Source organism: Calonectris borealis, chromosome 1 (genome assembly GCF_964195595.1).
Source record: "Calonectris borealis chromosome 1, bCalBor7.hap1.2, whole genome shotgun sequence".
Classification (NCBI taxonomy): Eukaryota; Metazoa; Chordata; class Aves; order Procellariiformes; family Procellariidae; genus Calonectris; species Calonectris borealis.
In genome coordinates, this window is record NC_134312.1 from 205,043,532 (window position 1) to 205,068,611 (window position 25,080).

The window sequence follows — 25,080 nt, forward strand, 5'->3', positions numbered from 1 at the left end:
TTTCCCCACTCGTGCTGCCAAATGTATTCAGAAGGCAAGACCCAGCTCTCCCCCGCAGCACTCACCAGCCACCCCATAAATGTCAGCTCGAGCACGCAGGCAACGGACTCTGGAACGGGAAGCCAACAGCTCCGAAGGAGCTGTAACATGCCTATCAGCAGCCATGCAGAAGTCAGTGAGAAATAATAGCTTCTTAAACATTAAAAAGGGCTTGCTAAAATGTTTGCCAACTGGTTGTGCTGCATCTCACCACTCTGACTGCTTCGCCCCAGATCCCCTGGACACAGCAAGCAGGGTGTTTACAAAACATTTAGCTGAAAGCAAAGAGGATAAGTGCCATATACTAACAGCTGCTGCTAGGCGCAGAGATACAAACACAATATTTAAAATGGCCCTGCTTTATGTCTGAATTTCTTTGCAGAAATGCAGACACCATACTCTGCGAATGCAGTTTGGGGTGCTGTTCCATGACCAACAGAGATAATCTTTTACTATGCTGCTGCCAAAAGGAGAGGTCCTATCATCCCAGCCTCATGCCTCACTGCCTCCCTGCATCCCCATTCCCATCTGCGATATCCCACACCTCCTTCATGCTGGCTCGGGTACTCTTCTCACCCCTTTGGGAGCCAGTGGAGTTGCAAACCTGAGCAGAAAATTGTCATTGTTGGGTTTGAGGCTATTTTTCTGGGCAGCTTTCCCATAGCTTTAGCCTTCTGAAGCAGTTCACGGAGGGCACGCTTGGTATCAGAAGGGCACAGGGAAACATCAGGAGTGCTAGCCAGGGTGGGGGGAGCAGGAGCACCCCGTTACAGCAGCAGTGAGCTATTGGCAAAGCCGCTTTCATTCCACTGCAGCCTTAGACATAAACATCTGTGCCACTTAGCGCTTCAGGGACCTGGGCTCTGACCTGGGTCATGCATGCAGTGTGACCCTACCCCAGCCGGGCAGTTCAACTCCAGTTTCCTTTGGAAGGAGGCCATGCCTTTTCCTCAGGCCACCTCGCAGACTGCAGAGCTCAGCTACTGTGGTACTAGGGTTGTTTTTTTGAAGTTTCCAATATGTTTGTTCTCACTGGAAAAGTGGTTTCTTGTCCTTATTTTTCTCATGTTCAAAAAGAAGTAGATTATTTTTAGCTCGTATTTCTCCTTTTGAACTTGCATTTGGGCACTAAGTCAACACAGGAGGATTCTGCTTCAAAAGATGGATGTCTCAGAAATGCGGGAACTGAGTAACAGTGGTTCTCAAACCCCTGCGTAAAGCACAATGCACCATATTCAGAAAAGGACATAGGAACCGAAAGTAGGACTTCTGGCAAATTGGGGAACTTGGAATCTACAGTTCAAATCCTCGTCATCTTCCATCTGACTTTGGAGACAGAAAATCTCAAAGTTCCTCCGAAGACACCCCGCACCCCAAGGTGCCTGTAGTTCTCTAGGTCAATTTCTGCCATTTCTTCTTTAGCTGTGAAAATGCCCTTGGCTGATAGGCTATGCAGACCATGATATATGATCTGGTGTGCTCTACTGAGACCTTTACATTGTGGTGTGGGGGTTGCCTGGGGCGAATATGGGAGAACAAGGGGATGCAGCCATAAATCTGTGATTACATGGGCCAAGTAGCAGCACAGGTGATGGTTCTGTAACCGTGCTGGGATACCAGGTTCAAGAGAAGAGATAAATGAGTCATTTGTATAATCAGCTATGTCACTAAAATTATCAGGGACAAGATGGGCTAAGGAACGGGTTCATCCCTGACATGTTGAGGTCTGCATGGGTGCCACACTGAGAAAACTGGGGGGCAGTTTCTGGAGGTGTCTTATCACGTGCTACAAGGAATTATAGATTGTTGTCCCTCACAAAGAGCCAGGTCCCTTAGCACCTCAGAAAAATGAGGTGATTTTTATCCAGGTGACCGATTATAGATTTAGACACTTGTAAGTTTAAAATATTGGTCCAGTTTAGGAATGAAGAAAAAAAATACTGTCCAATAATATGATTGCGAAATCAGGGGTTTTCGGGCAAGGTAAACTGTCATGTGTTAGCTTGCTTCTAAAACCAGATTTGTTTTCTGTGTTTCTGTGGGAAATCAGAGGATGTTATAAACTGAGTCATGCAGTTATTGACTTTAGCAAGCACACAACTGATATAAATAGAGAAACACTGGTGAGCCTTGGACAGAAGAAGAGATTGAGAGGTCTTCTACCAAGGACTGCTAGGACAGGGAGGCAAAGATGAAGACAAAGATCCTTCCTTTCCTTGTGTTACTATATGTTGCATGTTCTTGTGCTTTCCCAGTGGTTCCAGAAAAGGAAGAAGAAGATATGCAATTTGCTAAGGTAAGGACTACAGACAGAACTTAAGAAATAATTTATTGAGAAACTGAATGTAGTGATGTATTAGTGATGTAGAATGTTTTATTAACAACTGTCTGCATTTAAAAATAAAGGTTTATGTTCTAAACTGTTGCTTTTTCTTCCCCATCAGAAATATCTGGAAAATTTTTATGATTTTAAAGAAGAGAAAAATTCTCTCTTTAAATCAAAGCACCTCAATCTCATGACTGACAAAATCCGAGAAATGCAGTCATTCTTTGGGCTGGAGGTGACTGGGGAGCTAAATCATAAGACACTGGACGTGATGAAGCAGCCTAGATGCGGAATACCAGACATCCGTTCATACAGCACCTTCCCACAGAGCCCTAGGTGGAAGAAAGAAGATGTGACATATCGGTAACATATATTAAAGCGTGTTTCTCTGTACACCACTGGGAAGCTTTGTGAATGCTAGGCAGAAGTGATGCCAACAATTTCTTTACTATTTATTCCTGTATTTCTCCATATAAAAGCCCCATTCAAGATAAAAGGGCCACGAATGTGGGGACTATCCATATCCTTTGCTTTAGGCTTCCAAACAGTGACAAAAATACCAAAATAGGAGTTTACATTAGTTAATGAACAGCCTACTAAATAATACACAAAGTGGATAGAAGGGATACAACTGAGAGTATATATGTTAGGATTTCTGAAAGATGTGAAAGAAAACTGTGAAAACTTCCTCTGTTATGTAAGCAAATAATTTGAAAATAAACAACACAAGACACATAAATAATAATAACCACTGATTAAAATATTTGACCTTGATACGATGTGCCCCAGCCACATGTGATCTGGTTGCTTTTAATTCCTTTCTCCTTATTTCACAGGATTTTGAACTACACTCCAGACATGCTACAAGCTGATGTAGAGGAAGCAATTGCAAAAGCCTTCCAGCTCTGGAGCAGTGTCACCCCTCTGAGATTCACCAGGATCTACAGTGGTCAAGCAGATATAATGATCTCCTTCGCAGCTGGATGTAAGAGGACCCCCTTGCCTGGAAATGATAAGTATTTGTCACTTTTTCTTACAGAGACAATGAAAAGCATTACTTTTTTTCCCCTTTTTTTAGTTCATGGTGACTTCTATTCCTTTGATGGTCCAGGAGGAACTCTGGCTCATGCCTACCCCCCCAGCAGTGGGATAGGAGGAGATGCCCACTTTGACGAAGATGAAAACTGGACCAAATTTACTACCTATAATGGTAGGTAACCTTAAATACTGCCTTGATGGTTTTTTATTAGACAGTGTTGTCTTGAAGACACTGTAAAGTCACAGAACCCATGGCACTAGTTCCAGTATTTATTGAGATGTAAAATGTCAGTGTAATTTAGTAAAATGATTCTGCATATTTTGGCCTGGGCTGCAGTCATGACAGTCTCCTCAAGTTAATGCACAGACTGCAATTACAGCTCAGTGAAGGAAATGAGATTAGCATGAAACAACAATATTGGGTAATCATGACATTGTAAGGCAGGGAATTTTCACCCTCAGGTAATGACCTTAAAAGTTGTAATATTGAGCCCCCACTTTTTTTTTTTTCTGATTTCAAGTGATGCAAATCTTTAACTTCTGCAAAGGAAAAAGAAATCTTGAGTTTGTTGGTAAATATAATTAAATATAACAGTGAAGTGTTCTGGTTTCCAGCAATGTCCTGGGATGATGTTATGTGTTACTGGTCTTTGTGAAGTAGTTACCAGGTGAATTCCATGTCATTTATGATTCCCAAAATCTGACCAGATGACTAAAATGTTCTCACCCAGTTTTCAGTTGTTATTAACATTAAAGAAACTTTGGTTCTTTTTTGGCAGGAAAATTTCTGCAACATGAGCAAAAACTGTACCCAGATTGGTTTCCCTGCGAGAAATACATGTTTATAATTCGAAGCTCATTTTTTCTCCAGGATGCCAGAGAACCTGTTACTTGCGACAAAGTTAGATTTTGTTGTTTTATTAAGATCACGAGTGATATATCATGCATGAAAGGATGGCACCTGTATCCCCCTGTCATGCAAGAAAATTTATTTAGTGTTTGTTATTTGTGCTGCACTTTTTTTAGGATACAACTTATTTCTCGTTGCTGCTCATGAGTTGGGTCACTCACTAGGTCTTGGTCATTCCAACGTCTTTGGTGCTTTGATGTATCCTATATATATGGCCAGGGATACAAGGGACTACAGGCTTCCTCAGGATGATATTGATGGCATTCAGGCGCTCTATGGTAAGCAAGAAGCATCATTTTTTGATGGATGATGGATAAGCATTTATAATGAATTTTACCTAACAGCTAAAATGTACTGAACTTTCTACTGCAAGAAGGATACTGAGGTTTAATTTCCTGGTATTATTTTTGGGCAAATCTCTTGGTTTCTTTGTCACTAAGAGTCTACATCTGCAAAATGGAATCTGTGGGCTGTATCCATGCCAGTAAGTTAAAAGGTCCAAGAGCCTTGATACCAGAGGAACAGCCCATGTCTGTAGTATTAAACTCTCTTATCGTCCACAACAGGGTGGTCACATGCACAGCTGCCTTTTGGAAATGTGTTTGCTTTGCATTAACTCCTGAGCATATACAGTTTGAGAGACCAATGGCTCATCAAGGCAAAACAATGCCAGAGACCATTTTAACAGTCAGCAGCGCAGATAGCCAAGTTAAATTGCCCAGGAACTTTCCCTGGCATTAATTTACTAATTGAGTTTTAACCCTAAGAAACTTATGCATTTGGCTCCTCATGGTACATTCTGGAGCTCTGCAACACAAAACACTAATTCATCTTCTAATTCTACACTTACTTACCTATTTCCCAAAGGAGCCCCCAGGAAATCTCCTGCCCTTCCAACAAAAGCTTTTCCCCCACAAGAACCAACTGAAATGACACCTGCAGAAGCACCAACTGAAATCTCACCCCGGGAAGAGCCAACAGAAACGACACCCTCCAAAACCCCCACAAGACCAGAGGACTGTGACCCTCATTTGACTTTTGATGCTATCACCACTCTCCGTGGGGAAATACTGTTCTTCAAAGGCAGGTAAGTGCTTTCATTTCTAGCAACACCTTTTTATGAGACTCACAAAGGCAAAACATAAAGTTCAGTTCAAGGAATTTATCTTCCCTTGCTTAAAAAGGAAGATATTTCTTTTTGAAAGTATTAAGGTAACTTTGCAAAATTTTACTAGCCCAGCTGGGCTGGGTGAGTAACGTGGTTTACTGACAGGTGAGTAAAATGTTTTAAGCCATCATACTTCACCACCCACGTCTGCTAAAATTGTGCAAGGCTGAATAATCCCAGTGTCACTCCTCAGCCTGCAGCTGCTTCACATGCAGCACTGTCCTTATCACACCATCCCACCTGTGGGTCAGGGAGCTGTGGAAGATGTCACTGGTGACTTTTGGTGGCACTCTGACCTAGGAGTCTGCACTGGACCACTGCCTAGTACTGCCTGTAGGGAGCCCCTGCTGTTACAGGTGTCCACTTTTTGGGCAGGCTCTGACACTGGGCACTGTAGCGTGTTGTTGGCTGGGCACATCCACCCTGGCAAGGGAGAACAGCATATCAGTCCCAAGGTTTCACCCACTTCTTGGGTTGGTAGTTGTGTTTTGATTGAACAAGTTTCCTTTGATGATGTGGGTCTGATTTCTGTCCTAAAACACATGATGAAGAATTGTAGCTTAAAAAAAAATAATTTTTAGAGAAGAGGAGGAAGGAGCAGTTCCTCCTTAAATTGGATTTTAACATGTTTCTCAAGAATGTTTAATGAACATTTGTCACAAAACTGAAATTAAGAACGCAGCTGTACCTACCTGCATGGGACATGGTGAAGAGGAAGCTCCAATTGTCAGCACTACCACAGACATCACATGTTGTCTTGGGCAAGCCATCAGGGTGCCAGTGGTGAGGTCTACAAAGCCACCAGTTCTAGCTGCCCCTGCTTGAGCTGAGGCATTGAACAAGATGACCTCCAGAGGTCCTGTCCAACCTCAACCGTTCTGTGACCTCAGAGCAACCAGTAGTAAAGGGCAAAATCTCTACGAGATAGCAGGGCAAAGTGAAGCACTGCATCCCAAAAGGGTAATATCTCTGCCTCATAGGGAGGACTGGCTCCAGCACCCAGGCAGTAGGATTTAAAGTACATTTCTGGGCTAGTGATCTCCTAGTGAAATACAGACAATGAAACACTGCTGTTTTCATTTCTATCAGCTACGTCTGGCGCAAAAGTCCATATTTCTCAGGCATTGAGCACGATACCATCTCCGCGTTCTGGCCATCGTTGGCAGCTGGCTTTGATGCTGCTTATGAGGTTGACAAGAAGGATCGAGTGATATTTTTTAAAGGTATTTCTCTTATATTTCCATTAGTCCTTTTTATGAATGATTAAAGTTATAGTAGTACTGTTAATGTTATAATAATGTAATAATAATGGAAGTAATATTATACTAATACTAATACTGATAGAAGATATTCTTAATATTTAAATGCCTTTTGATTTTGAAAATGCTGTTACTGTCATTAACTGATGCTGCTTCACAACAACCCTGTACAATATGATATTATTCTTTTGTCAGTGAGAGAGAAGATCATGGCTGAGACAAAATTGATTGCCGACGTTAAGTTATTTAAATACATATTTAAAGATGCCAAACACATCTAGAAAATATGTTGAGTTTTAACTATTGAGTATATAATACTCTAACAACTATAAAAAGTGGAAAATCCAACAGCTCTGAAATATTGAAACTTATGTGTGCCCTAGAGGGTCATGTTCTCAGCTGGACATCCGTGCTATTTGGTGGCATTTACTACACAGAAAGCTCTGGGGCTTTGATGAAAAGGACCTCAGCCTCCTCAGGAATCCCTACTAACTTTTTTTGGTTTTCCTGCAGACGACCAGTACTGGAGTGTCAGTGGCTACAGTATAGAGCTGGGCTTCCCCAAGCCTATTCAGAATCTGGGCTTCCCCACCAGTGTTGGCAAAATCGATGCAGCTGTTCATGATCCAAATATCAAGAAAACCTACTTCTTTGTAGGCAACAAGTACTGGAGGTAAGGCTTGTTCCTCTTTTGTACTGCAGATAATCAAAATAACTTTTAAAATGTCAAGTTATATTAGTATTTGTGCAGTAAGTTCATGGCCTCTTGTTGTCAGCATTCTCAGCCAGTATAAAGCTGAAACTCAGAGGCAATTATGTCTTTACATAGAGCAAAGTCTGAAACACCTGAGATAAAGACAACATCCATTTACTCTTACCAGTCTGTGATTAACAGACAAATGAGCTTTGTTTATTCGTTAGGAAGCAGTATTACATGAACTTAGGATAAAAATATAATGTGAGTAGACTTGGTCATCATGTCATGTATTCATTCAGTAGCTATTAAGGGCCAGAAGTACTCTCTGAAATTTATAAATGACAAATCTATCAAGAAAGTTATGGAAGGAGATTAAAATATTTACTTTTTAAGAAACAATTCAGCTCAGCAGTAATGTTAGCCCTAATCATTAATCTGTAATATTATCTTGAAAGAGTAGTATTACACCAGAAGTTTACATTCCACTCATGGAGTCACTTCATAGATTGGATGCTGTAAAATTAAAATATTCAGTTTGAATAATTATTTAAGTTTATTACTCAGTATAATCCCCATCCAGCCTTATTATCAGTCTCAGGGGATGGAAGTGAGCTATTTAGTCTGGTGTTCTGAAAACAGCCTTGCATAGACCACTAAAGATGTAAATATTCACACAGCCAGGATTTATACAGTTCTATGAGATGACAGATGCTCACAGTTAGTGGATTTTCAGCTTATTAGGCTTATTTAGTAAAAATTCCACCTGGTTTCAACACTGAACATTATATGCTTGTTTCTTGTTTTCATGCAATTTAGTTTCAATGAAAATACCCAATCAATGGAAAGGGGATATCCAAGAAAAATAGCAGCTGACTTTCAAGGAATTGGCCACACAGTTGATGCTGCCCTTCAGAAAAATGGTAAATAAATTAAAATGTAATTAAAAAACAAACAAAAGACCACCAACCAAAACCAAAAAAGTATATGTTTCAAAAACATATATATACACAAAATGTTTATTCTAATATATTTTTTAAAATCACCCAAGAAAATAGCAAGTGTGTGTCAATAGGTATACAAAAAGGAAATATTAATTTGTTAATATTTTGTCCTTCCAATTTTAGGACATTTCTACTTTTTCCACGGATCAAACCAGTATGAGGTTGACATCAAGAACAAGAAACTCATCCGTATAATGAAGAGCAACAGCTGGTTTAATTGCTAAAAATATTAAGTGATGGTGCAGGGCTGTATTTGTACCAGAAATGTTTCTTCATGTTCCTTGGTTATAAACAATATCATTCAGCTGTTACTGTGCATCTGAGTCTGAAATGATAATAATAATTCTAATTTAAAACCTTAAAAATGTAAAACTTAATGTACAGTTTTAATTTATTTTGTTTTCCAACTATTTATTAATCAAGTTGTTTTTGAGTAATAAAGTATTTTGCTCAAGTATAGCAGTGTTCTTGTGTTCTGGTTCAGTCTGCTGGAGACAAGGCATCTGATATAACCACACACAAGCCTGAATGGCGCCAGGACCCCACCGCCATTTTTAGCAGGGCTCAGTGTCCGTAGGGGGGAAGTTAAAGAGAAGCAGAAGTAGGTGGGCAGTTTTGACAGTCAATAAGAAATGACCTGGGGGACAGAGGCGGGAAACAAAGACACTCAGGAACACTGCGGGGGAGGCGGAAGAGGTAGGAGGAGATCCTATGTGATGGTGTGGGAAGGGCTGTGGAGAGACTGGTGGCTGTGGCCTCACTTGCCATGACCCCACGACATGGGGACAGAGGGGTCAGGGCAGGAATGGGGACAGGTGCTTGCTGGTAGATGGGGAACATGGCAGTGGGCTGAGAGGACCCATGCTCCAGTGCCACTGTAGGTGGCTTTGGTGGGCAGAGTCGTTGGTACAGCAGGACATGAGCGACTGGAGAGAAGGCTAGGTGTCCAGTTTGGGCATGGAGGCAGCACGCAGGCAGAGTGGGACGTAATGGAGATATGGTCACGGGGTCCAAGGGAGTCGGGGGATTACCCCTGCTGAGCTGTGACCACATGCCATGGGAATGGAGTCAGGGCTGATGGTCCAGCTCACAATGCTGGACAAGAAACCACTGACAAGAACCACTTCCCAGAGCAAATAAGACAAAGTGATAAGAAAAAAAAACCAGGATTTTCACCAGACATGAATCCTCCAGAGGAGGAGTGGTGAGACACAGACAAAAGCACACGCGCTTCCTCCATCCACCTGTTTGGGTCCCCCTCACAAGGCAATAGTGCAGTGACTTAAACACCCTTTGGGCTGTAAGAAAGCTGGGCTGAAGTCCATCCTCTCCTTGAAGGGATTTGATCCCATCTCTCACAACACTGCTCTGATGATGTAATTGTACAAGGAAGTTGACTCCTCCTTGCTATTCCTCTTTCTCTAGCAGGATTGGCAAAGGCAGCAAGAGGGGATGGGAATGGCTGATGAGGACATTCTTCCAGTTACCACAGCTCAAACCCTGTTAGGCAGAGGTGAGATTTGCTCCCAGTCTTCTGCACTGGGTAGATCCCTCAGACATCTGGTCAAAACGTCTACTAACATCTGTCTCACCTTCCATCAGGGCCAGAGGAAGCCACGTGTCTCCCAGTGTACCCACAGACCCACTGTCCCACTGTGATAGCAGACAAGACCGAGGACGGGCAGCCGAGATGCTGCCATGTCTGATCTTGGAAAACCTCTTCTCTGCCATGTTCTGCTCCTCATGTATGCTTTGTGTAATGCTAGATATGCACTGAGCACTGCTAAAGCAAGACCTAAAACTAACCTAGGTGAGAAATTAAGCTGTGAATCTCAGCAGGGCTTAAAAGTCAAATAGGGACTGAACAGCTCAGCATTGCCACAAGGGCAGTGGTGCACCACGGTGAAGTCATGAACTGACAAGTGGGTGAGCTCATCTGGCAGCAGTCCAGGCAGGGCAGAGACACAGGAAAACTAGTGTTGCCCCAACATCTCCCAGTATCTTTCGCAATAGCTTGCGCTGTGTACACAGCCTGTCCAGAAGAAATTTCAGTCCAAGGACTTTAGATGCCTCCAGGGTTAGGAAGGGTGCTTGTGAGTACTGCTTGTACATAAATAATGGAGTTAACTCCCTTTGATTTTAAAAGTAGCTACACACTTTGATATCCTAACTAGATACGTGAAGGCTACCTTCAGAAATCAGGCCTTTAGGCTCTGGTTGTTGGCTGAGACTTGAAACTGATTAAGGAGGAACCAAAATGAACGTTTCAGCAACGGTGAAGCAGAACATTGACGATGTTTACGATGACTCACATTGGCCATTATATGAACCTATTTCGTTTACATAAGGCTGGTACTGTTTTTCAGTTATGACCTCAAGGAAACAGCTAAATTAAAATACTCCCCCCATCCCCAGGTATTAATTAGCTTAAACTGCTAATATCTGAAAAATTAATTATATTTACTTGGCTGTGAAGGAGAATCTAGAAAGTGTCCTGTGTTTTGGTCCAACCTGGACCACAAATGGAAACAACATGGCATGGATTTCACCTGGACAAGGGGACTGGTGAGATGTGTTAACCATGGATTTTCCATCTGTATTTCTGCTTTGTTAATGTCTTAAACTTTAGCAACAAAAGAACATTATTTTTGGTTTGGGAAAAGCAATGAAATTCCTGGCAAATGGTATAATAATATGTAATTCAGATGGGTTTGGAAACTGGAGTGCTGGGGTTTCCTGTCTACACTGGGCAAGAGAAGATTTCTTGTAACCATGACTTTGTTATAACTCATAAATGATTTCTGGAATTAAAGACGTCTTGGATACCAGCAGGGGAAATTTGTCCATAAACTTAATTTCAAGTACTCATCCTCTATGAATATGAACTTTCCCTGGAGTCTGAGACCAGGCATGCGAAAGTAGAGACACACAAAAAAAATCAGTTACGTCTGAAATTCTTGACTGCACAACTGTTGTCCCAGACCCAAGAGTTTTCATCTCTTGCACATGAAAACTCAGGCAAAAATGTCTTAATGACTTCACTGACAGTTTAATAGGGCCCCCACAGAGTATTAGCTGTGCGAGGTTGTAACAGTACATACTAACACAAAAATGTCAGGAGCACCAGAAGCAAAAAGAGTCTGGGGAATGTCTGCTCTCCTGGCACTTCAGTCACACGTACCGGGCACTTCCAAATGCTACGGCAAAGCAATGGGCTCCAGACCTGGACATCCGACAGTTTAGTCACAAGCATTCGCTCTGCAGCTGGAAGACTGGTTTAGTCCCGCTAGCAGCACCTGTCATATGTTGCGTTTTGGGAAGGAGAATGAGTGTGTTACACAGAAGTCTTTGGAGATGGTGTGACAAGGATCTTCTGCATTTCTTCTTCCTGGCCTGATTTTCAAGATGGTTGCTGTGATTGTGGAGGAAATTTGGAAATATATGTCTAATGCTGTTCTCTGTGCCTGGCATTTAAGATCTTCCTGGGCAGGTTTTGCGTACAAAGCAAGACTCCACTCACAGGGACAGACAGCAGTGCCACAAGCAAGGAGGATTAAGCTGCCAGGAGGCCGTGAATACTCAGCAATGGAGAGCAAGGGTGACCTGTGTGCAAGCTGACTGGGACAAGAAGGGCCATGTCAGTGAACCAGCATTACTGTGCTGGAGACGGATGACTGTTATATAAAAGCCGGAAGTAGGTCACACACTCGTCTTCATCAGCAATATGACATTTTTGAGGCTAGGGTTGTGCAGCCAGGTCTGAGGGTTTGCAGCACAGCCAGGAAGGAGGTGCCGAAGGCGCCAAGTTAAGCACCACTCATCGGCGGCACAGGCTGAAGCTGCAGTTTTGCAGCTCAGAAGCTTCCTGCGCATGGACCTGCTCTCCCAGGTTTTGGCCAGGGGTCCTACACTGCTACCAGGGTCCAGCCTGGCCAGGACACTGAGGGTGCGTAAGGTGGTGGAGTGGGGCAGTTTGAAGCTCCGTGTAATTAAGCCCTTGCCCTTTGCAGAACAAACCAACTTAATTACGTCTTGTCCAGGCTCTACGAGATGTTCTTTCACTTTTCTCTATGCTACAGTATGCATTAGTTTTTAAATATATAAACTGTGCATTAGCAATAACTTTGCCAAAAAAGGAGCAAATTTTAACACTTCTTGTCAGTGTTACATGTCTTTCTCTGGTACAGCTTGCAGGGGGTGGGGCTACGGGAATGCATCCAAGGCAGAAGATTGACTCTGGAAGAGGGAAAGATAAGGGATAATCTTAAGAGATTATCCAGGCACTTTTAAAGGTTGAAAGAAGGAGAACTTAGCAATTTTCACACTCACTTTTTTAAGCCAAAACAAGAGATTGCCATTATATCTTGTACTACTTCTGGATGAAGTCACCGCAAAGGACGACATCAAAGAAGATCTCTGTGATTATGGAATTTTCTTCAGAAAGCATATTCTAGATGATTGAAAAATGCTTGAGGAGGTGACTGATCTCTTGAGGGCAATAATAAAGAGTATCAAGAAATGTGAGAAAGAGGTTGACAGAGTAGCAAAAGCATGTTTTTGAGACGGTTGCTAATCAGAAAACTGTATCAATTTCATCAATAGCTTCCTAGATGGTTTTGATGGCTTCTAGTGGCCCTTTCATTAGAGAGAAAGATGAATGAGGAAAATTTATCAAGTCCTACAGGCTGGAAAGTTACTACTTTCGTCTAGAACCTTAGAGACACTGTACACATAGAGACACTGTGTGGGAAGAGAAAAAAGTTGGAAAGCTATAGTGGGGCTGTAAGTACCAGAAGCTATTTCTGCAGAGAGGTATTGTGAGTGTGTAAGCTGCACAGGAGAACTCCGTACCCAATTTTTAGATTCATCTCACCCACTCTACTAACATAACTATATGAGTAGAGTCATTATCAAAAGCTCCCTCAGAGGATCGCTTTCTCTTGGCTCAGCTGCCCCAGTTCTGAGTCGTTCCCTAAGCTTGTCCATCTCTTTCCAGGACCACGGAGGGGGCCTCTGCCCTAATGTGAATGCCTTGGGTAGGTGTCTGCTCTCAGGGTAGGAATTCAGTCCTCAGTGACCAGACAACCCCTGCAGAGTCCCACCAGCCTTGCCGGGGTCTGGCCCTGTTTCAGCTGCCCAGACCTAGCAGTCCCCCCTTTCCCACTGTGGATGGCCACAAGGCATGCTGTGCTCTGGAGATCCTTCTGGTACCAACACAGTGCTCTTCACCAGGAAACAATTTCAGCAAATATCTCAAGTGTAAAATATATTTATAATCTCTCCTTTTGCAGCTCTATTATCCTGCCAACTCTGTGGAAGGATTTCTTTCTTATTTCTCTGCACATGCAACGTCCCACCTGCCCTGCAGTGCTGCGGGTGTACCCTAAATCCTGTGTCAGCCTCACACAGAAGTCTCAGATACAGAAGGCTGTCTTCAATGGCAGTAGACATCTCTCTTCAGGATTCCCAGGGCCTTCACCGTCACCTCTGCTTTGTCCTTATTTGTGGCAGTGAGTGGAGGGTGTGATTGGGCGTGGAGGAAACGTGGACCCGACGCTAGAGTAGACCTGATGTTGAGTCTCAGCAGTTCTTACCACTAACGGCAGACATGGAGAACAGAGGACCCTCTCTTCTGACTGGGAAAGCCATCAAGGAGTTTGATCCAGAAAACCTCAGCGCTTTTTAAAACCTTATAATAAGCATAAAAGAAGGAGACTCTGAAATACAAAATAATTAGGCAGTTCTCTGAGAACAGTGGAAACTGCTGAATAAAAGTGGCATGCAAGCACCTTGGCTCAATTTTTATATGAGTTTAGCTATGCTGAGAGAAGTTTTCATTTCCTTGTGGGACTTCCATGTTTTCCTGCAGACAAAAGGAAGTTTCATTCAGGTGAGAACTGTATCAAAAAAAACCTGCATAAACAAAGCACTGCTTCATCAAACAGGGAGTCACAGCACCAACCTTTTAATTTTGTAGGACTCTACCAAAGGGAAAGATGATGGCACTATAATAGCCTTGAAAAGTACATGCTCCTGTACAAACAGCTACAAAAAAACTAGAAAACAAATTTTCTACTTGTAGTCTACAGTCCTGTAACTTTCTGTGAATGTTTTTCCCTTTAGGTACTTTAAAAACACATTTGAAATCAATATGAACTTTGAATGAAAAACATTAAAGAGATATACTTTAAGGTTTTGGAGAGTAAGACTACATTTTAATAACTAAAAGGTTAATGAGCTTATTGAAAAGAACTACAGGTCTATTATCTCCTCATTAATCATATTTCCGTGTTGCAAAACCTGCACAAAAGTGGAACTGGATGAAAGACAGCACCAATCTTTTTTATAGTAAAACCATTGTTTTGCATGTGTTCTGTTGCTAACTAGAAATTGTGAGAATCAATGAGTCAGGGATTGGAAAGCTTTATAAAGCAAATGAGTACTATATAAAGGTGAAGCAGGTGTGTGGCAGACTACAAAGAAGGATTTTCTAAAGGCTGGTGAAAATGAGAATGGAAAACCTCCTATTTCTCCTGTTATGTGCAGCACTTTCTTCTGCTTTTCCTGCAGATACAAGGCAGAAAAAAGAAGGTGGCATGCAGCTTATCAAGGTGAGGAAGGTAGACCTCTGGGGAGGAGACCTTTAGCAACTGTTGAGCATCCATTACAGTCTCTGGAACTAGTATATAGTAGCTGAGGAGCTAGTTCTGCAAATTCCAGTAGAATGAATAATGTGATTGAGTATTTCTCAGGCGGCTGCATTCTGTACCATGATGACAAAGGCTTCTTTAACCCTGACTCATTCTTGTCTTATTTTTTTGTAGAGAACAATTAAAACTGATGTTGCATTCACTTATGTGTTGATTCTACAAATAATTAAACACCTGAGTCAGTCTACATTTGATTTATAGTTCAACTGGAAATGTGGTTATTTATGTGACTTTTGGTATTATGAGACATAACTCTTCATAAAATAAGGATTTTTTTATTACTGTCAAAAAATGTGGGAAAATGGGATACTACTGCTGAAATTTTGTATTCGGTCATATATTTCAAACAGCTTCTGCACTGCTTGCTCTAAAGGACACTGGGTAACCCTAGAGCACAGGGTAAGTGGAGGGTACATTACCAAAAAATAATCAATTTATTAGACAAATGCTAATTTTGAATGTATTCTGAGTAAACTGCAAAACATTTATAGTGATAATATAGTGCAAAAAACTATCATTAAGAGAAAAACATTCATACACGTTTTAACAAACTCTATTACCCATGCTCCCATGGAACAGAAAGGAAAGTAGCAAAGGTACATGCCTGAAGTGGTGTTAGTATAATTTTTTACGAGCTTCAAAAGCAAACATTGACTGTCCTAAAATGCTTTTTTTTTTCATCAGAAGTACCTGGAAAATTACTATGGCTTTAAGAAAGATGGAGAATCTTTCATTTGGAAAAGTAATGTTCAATGACCCAAAAAATAAAAGAAATGCAGGAATTCTTTGGGCTGGAGGTGATGGGGAAACTGGATTCTTCTCATAGATAGCATGTGCAAAGTTCAGTGTCAGGTTGAACAAGCAGACAGAAAAACACAGTTCCTGCTCAAGATGCTATGGCTATAATTCTTGACAATCTTTGGGGGAGGCTATAGAGGCAGATGAAGAGAAGGAGGGAGAAAATAAATGTAACGAGCTGCCTGTAGTTCACTGGATCTATGCCTAGTATACGATGCCTAACGTGTGCACGAACCACAAGAGACTTAGGGCTTGTGGGATATACTCAGGCTCAGAGCATTATAGAGTGGGTAGCTCTAGTTACACTCCTGGGATTAGACATGTGCTTTGTGTGAGCTAAATAAGTTCTAGACAGACTCAAGGCTTATATTTTTGGCATTGCCCTCAGGGTAGGTGTCCTGGTTTCGGCTGGGATAGAGTTGATTTTCTTCCTATTAACTGGTATAGTGCTGTGTTAGTATAATAAAATTATATAAATTATATATATAAATATTATATATATTAACTGGCATAGTGCAGCCTTCCCTCTTTCATTAACAATCATGCACACATGCACTCTTCTAGTTGGCTCCTCTGTTCCCACCCAAACATATCCACTCATCTGAGCTATGCAGACTGCGCAGGCACCGCATGTGACCTCTATGTCCTTAAATCCTTTTCTGGAGACTACATTCAAGGGCTTACAGTCTTCCCAGGTTCTTGCTTCTGCCATCAACACTTAAATTACCACCCAGGTTCAGGGTTCAGGTAACCACCTGATGACTGCTGACACAGAGTTTATGAAAATTTTACCTTATGAGCAAAAAAGGAAATATATTTCAACCTAAACCATGACCTCCTCTTCCCTTGCAGCAGCAGTATGTAAATATCCACCCATTTCTTGAGGAAACCAAAATTTCACTTCTGATACATCAGTTCAAATTTTCCTAAGTTTTCCCTGTGAAAAATAGAGCTTTTGGCAAATCTGCGTGGAAGGGGAACTTGAAAGTTTACAAAATCAGCAGAACAGAGAGCTCTGTGCATGACTGAGATTTGTTACCTCCATAACCCCCAGTCAGCTGTGTATGGGACTTGCTCCTCAGGTCACGACAACTTCATCCCCTTTGATGGCCCAGGAGGGTCTGTTACTCATGCCTACGCACCTGGCCAGGACTCTGGTGGAGACGCTCACTTCGATGAGGAGAAAACCGGCATGAAACACACAGAGGGTAGGAAATTAAGCTCTCCAAGCCCTTCCCAAAGCAGGCTGTACATGAAATCAAGGGTGCAGTGTCTGTCTCCTCTCTTCCTTAAGAAGTTCTTAAAAATGGGCCTGATTTGAAGGAGCATTGGGCAGCTGGTTTCCATAGCTATAAAAAGCCTCTGAGTCCTCTGGTTTAAAAAGTTAAGGCCCCAGCTGAACTTCTGCCATGGACTGGGTGGAGATTTATTTGGGAGGGAGCTGAGGGACCTGGCAGCCCCCTTCTCCCCACTCCTCCAACCTGCTTGTCTCTCTCCACACAGTTACATCACCTTCACTGGTCCATGGTCTTTCTCCCACACTGACTTCTGCAGGATCTACAGACTATTTCCTTGTACTCTACTATAATGATTTCATTATTTTTCTTTCCGACCAGAATTTCATCTCCAACTGAATTTCCCATAACAGCTTCACTTGCTTAGGCAAACAGTTCTGAAAGCTTCTGACCTACCTTATGTCCTTCATGTTTTCAGGACAAATGAAAAGACACAGCTCTCCTATCATGTGTTTTGTTTGTTGTTTTCAGGTACAAACCTGTTTTATGTTGCTGCCCATGAGTTTGGCCATTCACTGGGACTTTTCCATTGCAAAGACCCCAATGCTCTGATGTACCCAGTTCATAGGAAATTTGACCCTTCAGTATTGCCTCTTCATCAGGATGATATTAATGGCATTCAGTACCTCTATGTTAATTCACAATTATTAATCAACAAGTGCTTATAATTTCCAAGACTTTGGAATACCTTTCAGTGACATTTTTTGTGTACTGGATATACCTGAATGAGTTCTCACTTCAATTTCTTCCATAAACTGCTTCTTTTAGGACCATCTTCTAACACCCACGATGACCAAAGGGAATCTACTGAGATAAAAGACCCAATTGAGTCAAAAGATCCTGCACTTCCAAACACCTGTGGCTCTGATTTAACTTTTGATGCTGTCACCACTTTCCGTGGAGAAATAATGTTCTTTAAAGACTAGTAAGTCAGCTTTCTGAAAGTAAAATAGCTGGGTATCATTTTTAAATTATGCCCCGCAGCATGGAAAAATAACTTTACCCAGAATATCAGCCATTCTAGGCAGGAAGGTGAGACAGGGAATCAGGTGGGAGACAAAAACACGGAGGGTGGTGTAGAAATGAAGAAAGATAAGTATAGGGAGGCAGATCACCTTTGAAACAGGGCATGCTATGAATAGGATGGGGAAAGATGGCTCCTCTGAAAACACGGGCTGTTTTCTCTTTAGGCTGTAATCAAGTCCCAAGTGTTTGGTATCTGGGAGAGTTCAGCTTTGGCAAAAGGCAACACCAGCCCTGGGACACTAAGCACTTTTATTGCTGTCCTTGCTTTGAGAGCTGAGGGTTTACCAGTCCTGACACAATACCTGCTTGAAGAGCCCCTGCAGTGATGATTTAGTATAATAATAAAAGGAAAGGATAATTGATTTGGTGCTAAACTCAGACAAACTGTCCCTCTCCAGGGCGTGAGAGCCCAAAGTCTTGAGGAGAAGGGGTAAAAGAGCTGATTCCCCTCTCTTTCATGTGGTAGGGCTGTGCTTCCCCTGCTTCAGACCCTCCTCAAAATCAGCATTAAAGTGAGTTTTGACCTCGGAGTTTGGAGTCTCCAAGCCAGTAAAGTGTTACTTTGCAGAAGATCCCCATGCACACCAACTTTTTCTCTAAGCTGGTGTTGGTAACACCAGGGTGGGGTTTCATTCCCAAAATCTTGCCCCATACCAGCCATGTGAGCCAGGTCTCTCTAGGCTCCCTTTCTGCGTAAGGGAAAATATTAACAGTTTTGACAAAACAGTTCATCTGACCTATTTTAGATGGCTGCATCAAGATGAGAGAAATCCCACCATGGAAATAACTTCCTTTCCATCGACATTACAGGGAGCTTAGTGTGACTAACTCAGGGTACATGGCTGGGTTTACTCAGATAAATCCTGCCCTGGTTGCCATGATGTGGTTTCATGCATTAGTGTGTGTGAACATTTGATTTTATTTAAAACCTGTTCTATATTTACGTAAGGCATTTTTGGCGCAAGCATCCTGCAGTCAGAACAGCTGATTTTAATTTAATACCTTTGTTCTGGCCATGGCTGCCACCTGGTGTTGATGCTGCATATGAAATTCCTGAAAAAGACAAAACTGTCATTTTTAAAGGTAAAATGTTATCTTTTTATTTTCCTATATTGTCCTTCCAAGTAGCCTTGAGAGTTTGTGTCTGGCTTAAAAAAACATTTAAGCTCTTTCTGTAGGATTCACAAGCTTTAATCTAGTCCAATAAACTGGTGTATTTCAATCACAGAGATAACAAAAATATTATCCAAGATAAGGAACATGTATCTTATTTTTTAATGTCAATATAGAGAAGTTTTCCTGCCAAAATACATGTCATTCTTTTCCTTTTTTTTCTGGAAAATTATCTATTGAATTTAAAAATGATAACACATGTTTCTTCCTAGCTTGTGGAAAACTAACATAAGTATGAAGACTGAAATTTCAGTTTTCATAAAATGTGGTGCAAAGAACTATTCTTGGTGGGTTTTTTTGGACTCTAGAACTAGTATGTAGAATGTTTTCAAGTAACAATTATTTTCTCTCTGCATTTTTCCATTAAAATATTAGCTTTCATGAAAAGGATTGTGTGATTCCCAGATGAAGATTCTCATAATATATTTTCATCAACTTTTCTTGATAGGGAATGAATTCTGGGTTGTAAGAAGAGATACTACTTCCTGGATACCCCCAAAAAATCTACACCCTGGGTTTTTACAGGATTTTACCAAAATCGATGCTGTTTTTTATAATGGAAATGAGGGGAAAACATATTACTTCATAGTGGACAAATTTTGGAGGTAGTATTTCCTGTGCTACTTTCCTAGGAGCAAACATAATCACATGGTCAATATCCTGTCATGATTTAGGATGCATTAGTCACACACTTTGGGTAATCTCTGTCAGTGTCAAAACTGGCTATGGAAAAATATTTGAAGGGGAGGTTAAACAGTGCTTTTAGCTTTCCTTTTAATTGATTTAATTATTTAACAGTTATTTATTTATTTATTTATTTATTTTCATTTAGCTGTCTTGGGGGAAAAAAGCCATCCTACAGCTCCACAAGTCAGCTCAGGAAATCAGTCAGAACATCACTATTTATATCAAAAACGTTTCTGTGGGGTAAGAAGGTGTATCCCACCCTTTTTCCAGTTACCAACAGACAGTTTCATAAAGTTGCTGATAAATGTCATGTACTGCAAAGAATTATCTCCTTTGCATGGTTATTATTTCCTCTTTTCAATCCAATCCCTACTGCTCAGGTTTGTGTTACAGGACATGTATTTCTAACAACTGAAGGAGGTGCTTCTATGACAGAAGCAGTTGATAACCTGAACTTTTGCAGATGAATGACACAACTTCTCTCTTTCGTGCCACCACAATGCCCAAGTCATTGTACACACAGAGATCATCCTGGAGTAACTATTCAGCCACATATTTGTAGTTTAAGCAGAAGATCTGTGTCCTGGTTTCGGCTGGGGTAGAGTTAAATTTCTTCCTAGTGCTGTGTTTTGGATTAGTATGAGAAGATTGTTGATAACACACTGATGTTTTTAGTTGTTGCTAAGTGCCCTGCTAGTCAAGGACAGCTCCCATGCTCTGCCAGGTGCACAAGATGGGAGGGAGCATAGCCGGGACAGCTGGCCCAGCTGGCCAACAGGGTATTCCATACCATGTGACGTCATGCTCAGTATATGAATGGTAGGCATGTTCCAGGAAGTAGCGATCGCTACTTGGTTATCGGTCAGCACGGGTGGTGAGCAATTGCATTGTGCATCACTCATTTTGTATATTCTATCATCATCATCATCATCATCATCATCATCATCATCATCATCATTATCCCTTTTCTGTTCTATTTATCTCAACCCATGAGTTTTTCTCACTCTTACCCTTCTGATTGTCTCCCTGTCCCACTGGCCGGGGGGAAAGTGAGCAAGTGGCTGCGTGGTGTTTGGCTGCCTGCCGGGTTAAACCACATTTTAGTTCAAACTCTCATAGCTTGAATGGCTTCAGTGGAGCTGTTTGTTTGATCATTAAAACTCTTACTGAGCAAAGGTATCAGAGGGAAAATGCTTTCAGAAGCCTTCTTATTCCAGCACTGATAGATAAACTGCACTTCACTAAAAATGTAAGAGCCTGCTATAAGTAATTTAAGTAAAATTACTTAAAATAACTTATAACTTGAGAAAAAAATCAGGTTTTTCCTGATAAACATTTCTTACAGAGAGGGAACATGAAAGCAATCTTTTTATAATCTTACACATCTAACTTATATTTGAGATAAGATTATCTACCTCTTCTTCAGGTACAGTCTCTTAGTAAAAATATTTAGCAGATATATGATGATGGTTCAAATATTAGGTATTCTTAGACATATCTTGAGCTGATGTAAACATAACCAATTCTTCCAGCGCAGCTAATAGAGTAATAACTATTTATGGCACATCGTGTCTGTCTCAACACTACCTAAATGATACTGAAAGTCTTCGATGAACTCAGTTACCTGTTGGTAGGTAGAAGGTAATGAGGTGAGCTGAATTAACCATGAGTTGTTTGCAATTTTTATTGACACTAGGTTGTTCATCATTTTTCTCAGTTATGATAAAAGAAATCAGTCTACGGACAGGAAGCCCATACTGATAAGAGATGCATTTCCAGGAATTAATGGGAAGATTGATGCTGTTTTTCAACATGAAAGTGAATAACTGATCTTAATAAAATCTGTATGAAATACTCAGGGTCATAGGGCTGAGAGTGCTCGGACAGAGCGAGGCACTTCTAAATGCTGCTCATAGTCCTCAGGATGGCCAACACGACCCTGAAATGGTCATGTAACACCCCCATGCTTCACTTTACCCCCTTGAAAAATAGTGATGAAATACCTTTGGTAATAGCTTCACAGCTGGAAAGGCCAGCTCTAAGGGACAGATTGATATGTCTGTATTCATGTTGATGTGCACCTCACGCCATGAAGAGCACCACTCAAGACAGTGACATCTCAACAACGTAAGATCTACCTGCTGTAAGCAAGGTTATCACAGCCTGGCCCTCTGACATGAAATGGCACTGCTTCGAGAATAATAATTGGCACCACCTTCTCCTGCATGAGGGAGAATGTTACTTGGACAGGGAGATGCTGGAACAGACTCAAGGGTACGTCCACACTGCCAAATGGTACAACTTCCCAGTTGTCTCCTGGCTCCTCCTCTCCTGATCATCAAAACCCATGCATGTTAATTGCTTCCCAGCAAATCTATCAGCTTCCTCCAAAATGAGTCTTACACATGGTGCTGGGGATCCTTAACTGCAGACGTCACTCCCGGAGGGCAGCGTGGACGTGGCTGCCCCAGGCTGGAACTCTCCTTCCCTGCACTGCACCTGGCGGCACCCCACCCAGCTTGTACCCGCTCGCACCTTGCCGTGCTCTGTGCCACTCCAGGCTGTGCAATACCTACCCACAGGTGGCTAGAAATACACCCTTCGACACAGCTGTTGTATAACAGCAGATATTTTAAACTGCAGAAACACACAGGATAAATTTTTTGTAGGGTCACCTCATGAGATTCATTAAGTATATTATGCAGTGCGTGCATGCTGGTTTGCTATGGAAGGTGTCCCCATGCTGCTGTGCACCATTTTGCAGAGGTTACACCTGGGAGCACATGCTGTTGGCAGCGTTAAATGTATCCAAAGTTTTTTTGAGCTCTTTCTGGAGGTTGTTAAAACATACGAATCTTTACACTTGCAATATCATAATTCATCTGGGTTTTTTCCCTAGACTTCTTTTATTTCTTCTGTGGAAGAAAGCAAATTGAGTTTGACCCTAATAAGAAGAGAGTTACACACCTCCTAAAGAGAAATTTCTGGTTTCCATGTTAAGAAAATGAAATCTGTAATGGTGTTGGAAAGAATGTAGTGTTATTGCACTACAAACACTTTTTATTTTATAAATATATGGAATGTATAGGTACTTCAGCATTAGTCGGCAAACCTCAGCCCCTGTACAATCTGTGTTTCTGTAAATAACAGAACAGTATTTAACATACTGATGTGTATATATGTACGTAATTAACATCAAGATTGCTAGCTTACCAAAGAACAATGCAGTTTTTACTCGATACAAAATTGTGTCTTGTTCTATTTTTTCCACTGTCTGCTGCTTCCACTGTCTGTCAACTTCCCTAAAAAAAAAGAAAAAAAACACAGAAAAGATAGTTCTTCTATTTGATTCCTCTTCTCCATGAATCACAGAATCACAAAATAATTGAGGTTGGTTGGACCTCTGGTCCAACTCCCTGCTCAAGCAGGGCCACCTAGAGTGGGTTGCCAAGGCTCTAGGTGGCTTTTGGAGATACTACTTTTGCACATATCCAAAGAGGGAGACCGCCACCTCACTGGGCAATCCGGTGTGTCGGATTAACTCTATCCCAGACGAAACCAGGACACGTGTCAGTGCTCGGTCACCATCATAGTAAAAAAGTGTTTCCTGATGTTCAGAGAGAACCTCCCATGTTTCATTTGTGTCCATTGCCTCTGGTCCTGTCAGGACAAGGCAATTGTATTTATACATACAATTGTTTTGTATGAATGCAATGAGATATTTCAACACACTATATGGAACCTTTTTTCTGCTGCATTTTTAAAACCCCTAGTAGAAGGACTACTCAAATGGGGCACTCCCGTGTGGACCTAGACAGTGAGCAAATTTTATCTGAATTCTGTCAAGGTCAAAAACATATTATGGTATTCTCAGTCTTGCAAGACAAATACTGCTGCCACACCGTGCTGTGGAGGTGGCGAACAAGACTTTGCTGACCAAGCAGAACTAGAGTCAAAATGATTAGTTTTAATTACAGCACCTCCAGAAAAGGAAATTCGTAGCTCTGACTGGTGTCTGATATTGCCAAGATCAGGGAAGCAGGTTCAAATCTTCTAACTTGAATGTTTCTGTTGAATTTAGTAGGAAATATTTCACTGCTCTTTATTTGTTCCTTATTATTCACCTCATGCTGTTCTTGTTTTCTAATTCTGGTTTTCATTCACGTTTCTGGTATGGCTTTTTGAACGGTCTCACAACTGCAAGACTTAATCAGTCCAATCAGCTATAACAGTAAAAGGCAGAAAGATGCATGAACGGTTTGGCTCACACGTTATAGATTTTTAGTTCCTTAAGGGAGTTTCTAACTGTCCTGGGTTTGAGTGGCTTTCTTCGGTTGTTCCTACTGCTGATCCTCCTCTACAGTATCTGTGCCCTCCATAGCACTGCCATTGTGGTTAACTGCACTAGACCATGTCATTTTAAATGGGATAATCTCTTCCGGCTCTGATCTTTTCAACTTTTTTAGGAAATATTCTCTTTCAGATGGGATTATAGTTCTCACAGCAAAGCTGGCTTGTCCTAGACCTTTCATGATTTTTGCAGTTTTGTAGTTTTCTGGCTCCCAAGTACTTGTCTGACTAGTTCTTCCTTGTTTTTGATGATTTCTGATTAGTCGGGACTCTTTTCTTCCTTGTTTCACAGATGATCATACTAATTGTCAAATATGAAGTCCTGGATCTGTAGCAGAAGAGCTTAACTGACTCTAGTACTATCTATCTTAATATAATTTAGCTGTTTTAGTGTTGGATGTTGGTGTCTTTTTTTGCTTCACAATTCTTATTTTAAAAATTGCTGGTACTACTGACAAGTTGGTCTCATCATTTGAGTGAAAGTAGGGTTTTGAATTGAAGGTCATTGACCTATATTCGATATCCCGGGCTCTTCTGAGATACCGCTTGAGACCTGGACTCTGAGTTTATACATTCATTGTCTCTGGTACACTCAGTCCAAGC

The 25,080-nt window shown here is 41.5% G+C and overlaps 1 protein-coding gene and 1 pseudogene across 1 annotated transcript; both read left to right on the forward strand.

The window, feature by feature from the left end:
- Nucleotides 1-2,230: 2,230 nt before the first annotated feature.
- On the forward strand, nucleotides 2,231-8,662 carry LOC142077927 (interstitial collagenase-like). Its single transcript, XM_075140294.1, has 10 exons — nucleotides 2,231-2,335; nucleotides 2,484-2,728; nucleotides 3,202-3,350; nucleotides 3,444-3,575; nucleotides 4,430-4,591; nucleotides 5,181-5,400; nucleotides 6,571-6,704; nucleotides 7,254-7,413; nucleotides 8,254-8,357; nucleotides 8,562-8,662. The coding sequence occupies exons 1-10, from the start codon at nucleotides 2,231-2,233 to the stop codon at nucleotides 8,660-8,662; spliced, it is 1,512 nt and encodes a 503-aa protein (XP_074996395.1).
- A 6,282-nt stretch (nucleotides 8,663-14,944) lies between these two features.
- On the forward strand, nucleotides 14,945-23,127 carry LOC142079330 (stromelysin-1-like; annotated as a pseudogene).
- The last annotated feature ends 1,953 nt before the right edge of the window (nucleotides 23,128-25,080 follow it).

What these genes read in the sequence shown, in the direction of transcription:
- LOC142077927 (XM_075140294.1), top strand. Translation starts at nt 2,231, where the DNA reads ATGAAGACAAAGATCCTTCCTTTCCTTGTGTTACTATATGTTGCATGT. An exon ending in GATCTCCTTCGCAGCTGGAT is followed by an intron (nt 3,351 to 3,443) that starts GTAAGAGGACCC and finishes CCCTTTTTTTAG; the next exon opens with TTCATGGTGACTTCTATTCC. An exon ending in TCGAGTGATATTTTTTAAAG is followed by an intron (nt 6,705 to 7,253) that starts GTATTTCTCTTA and finishes GTTTTCCTGCAG; the next exon opens with ACGACCAGTACTGGAGTGTC.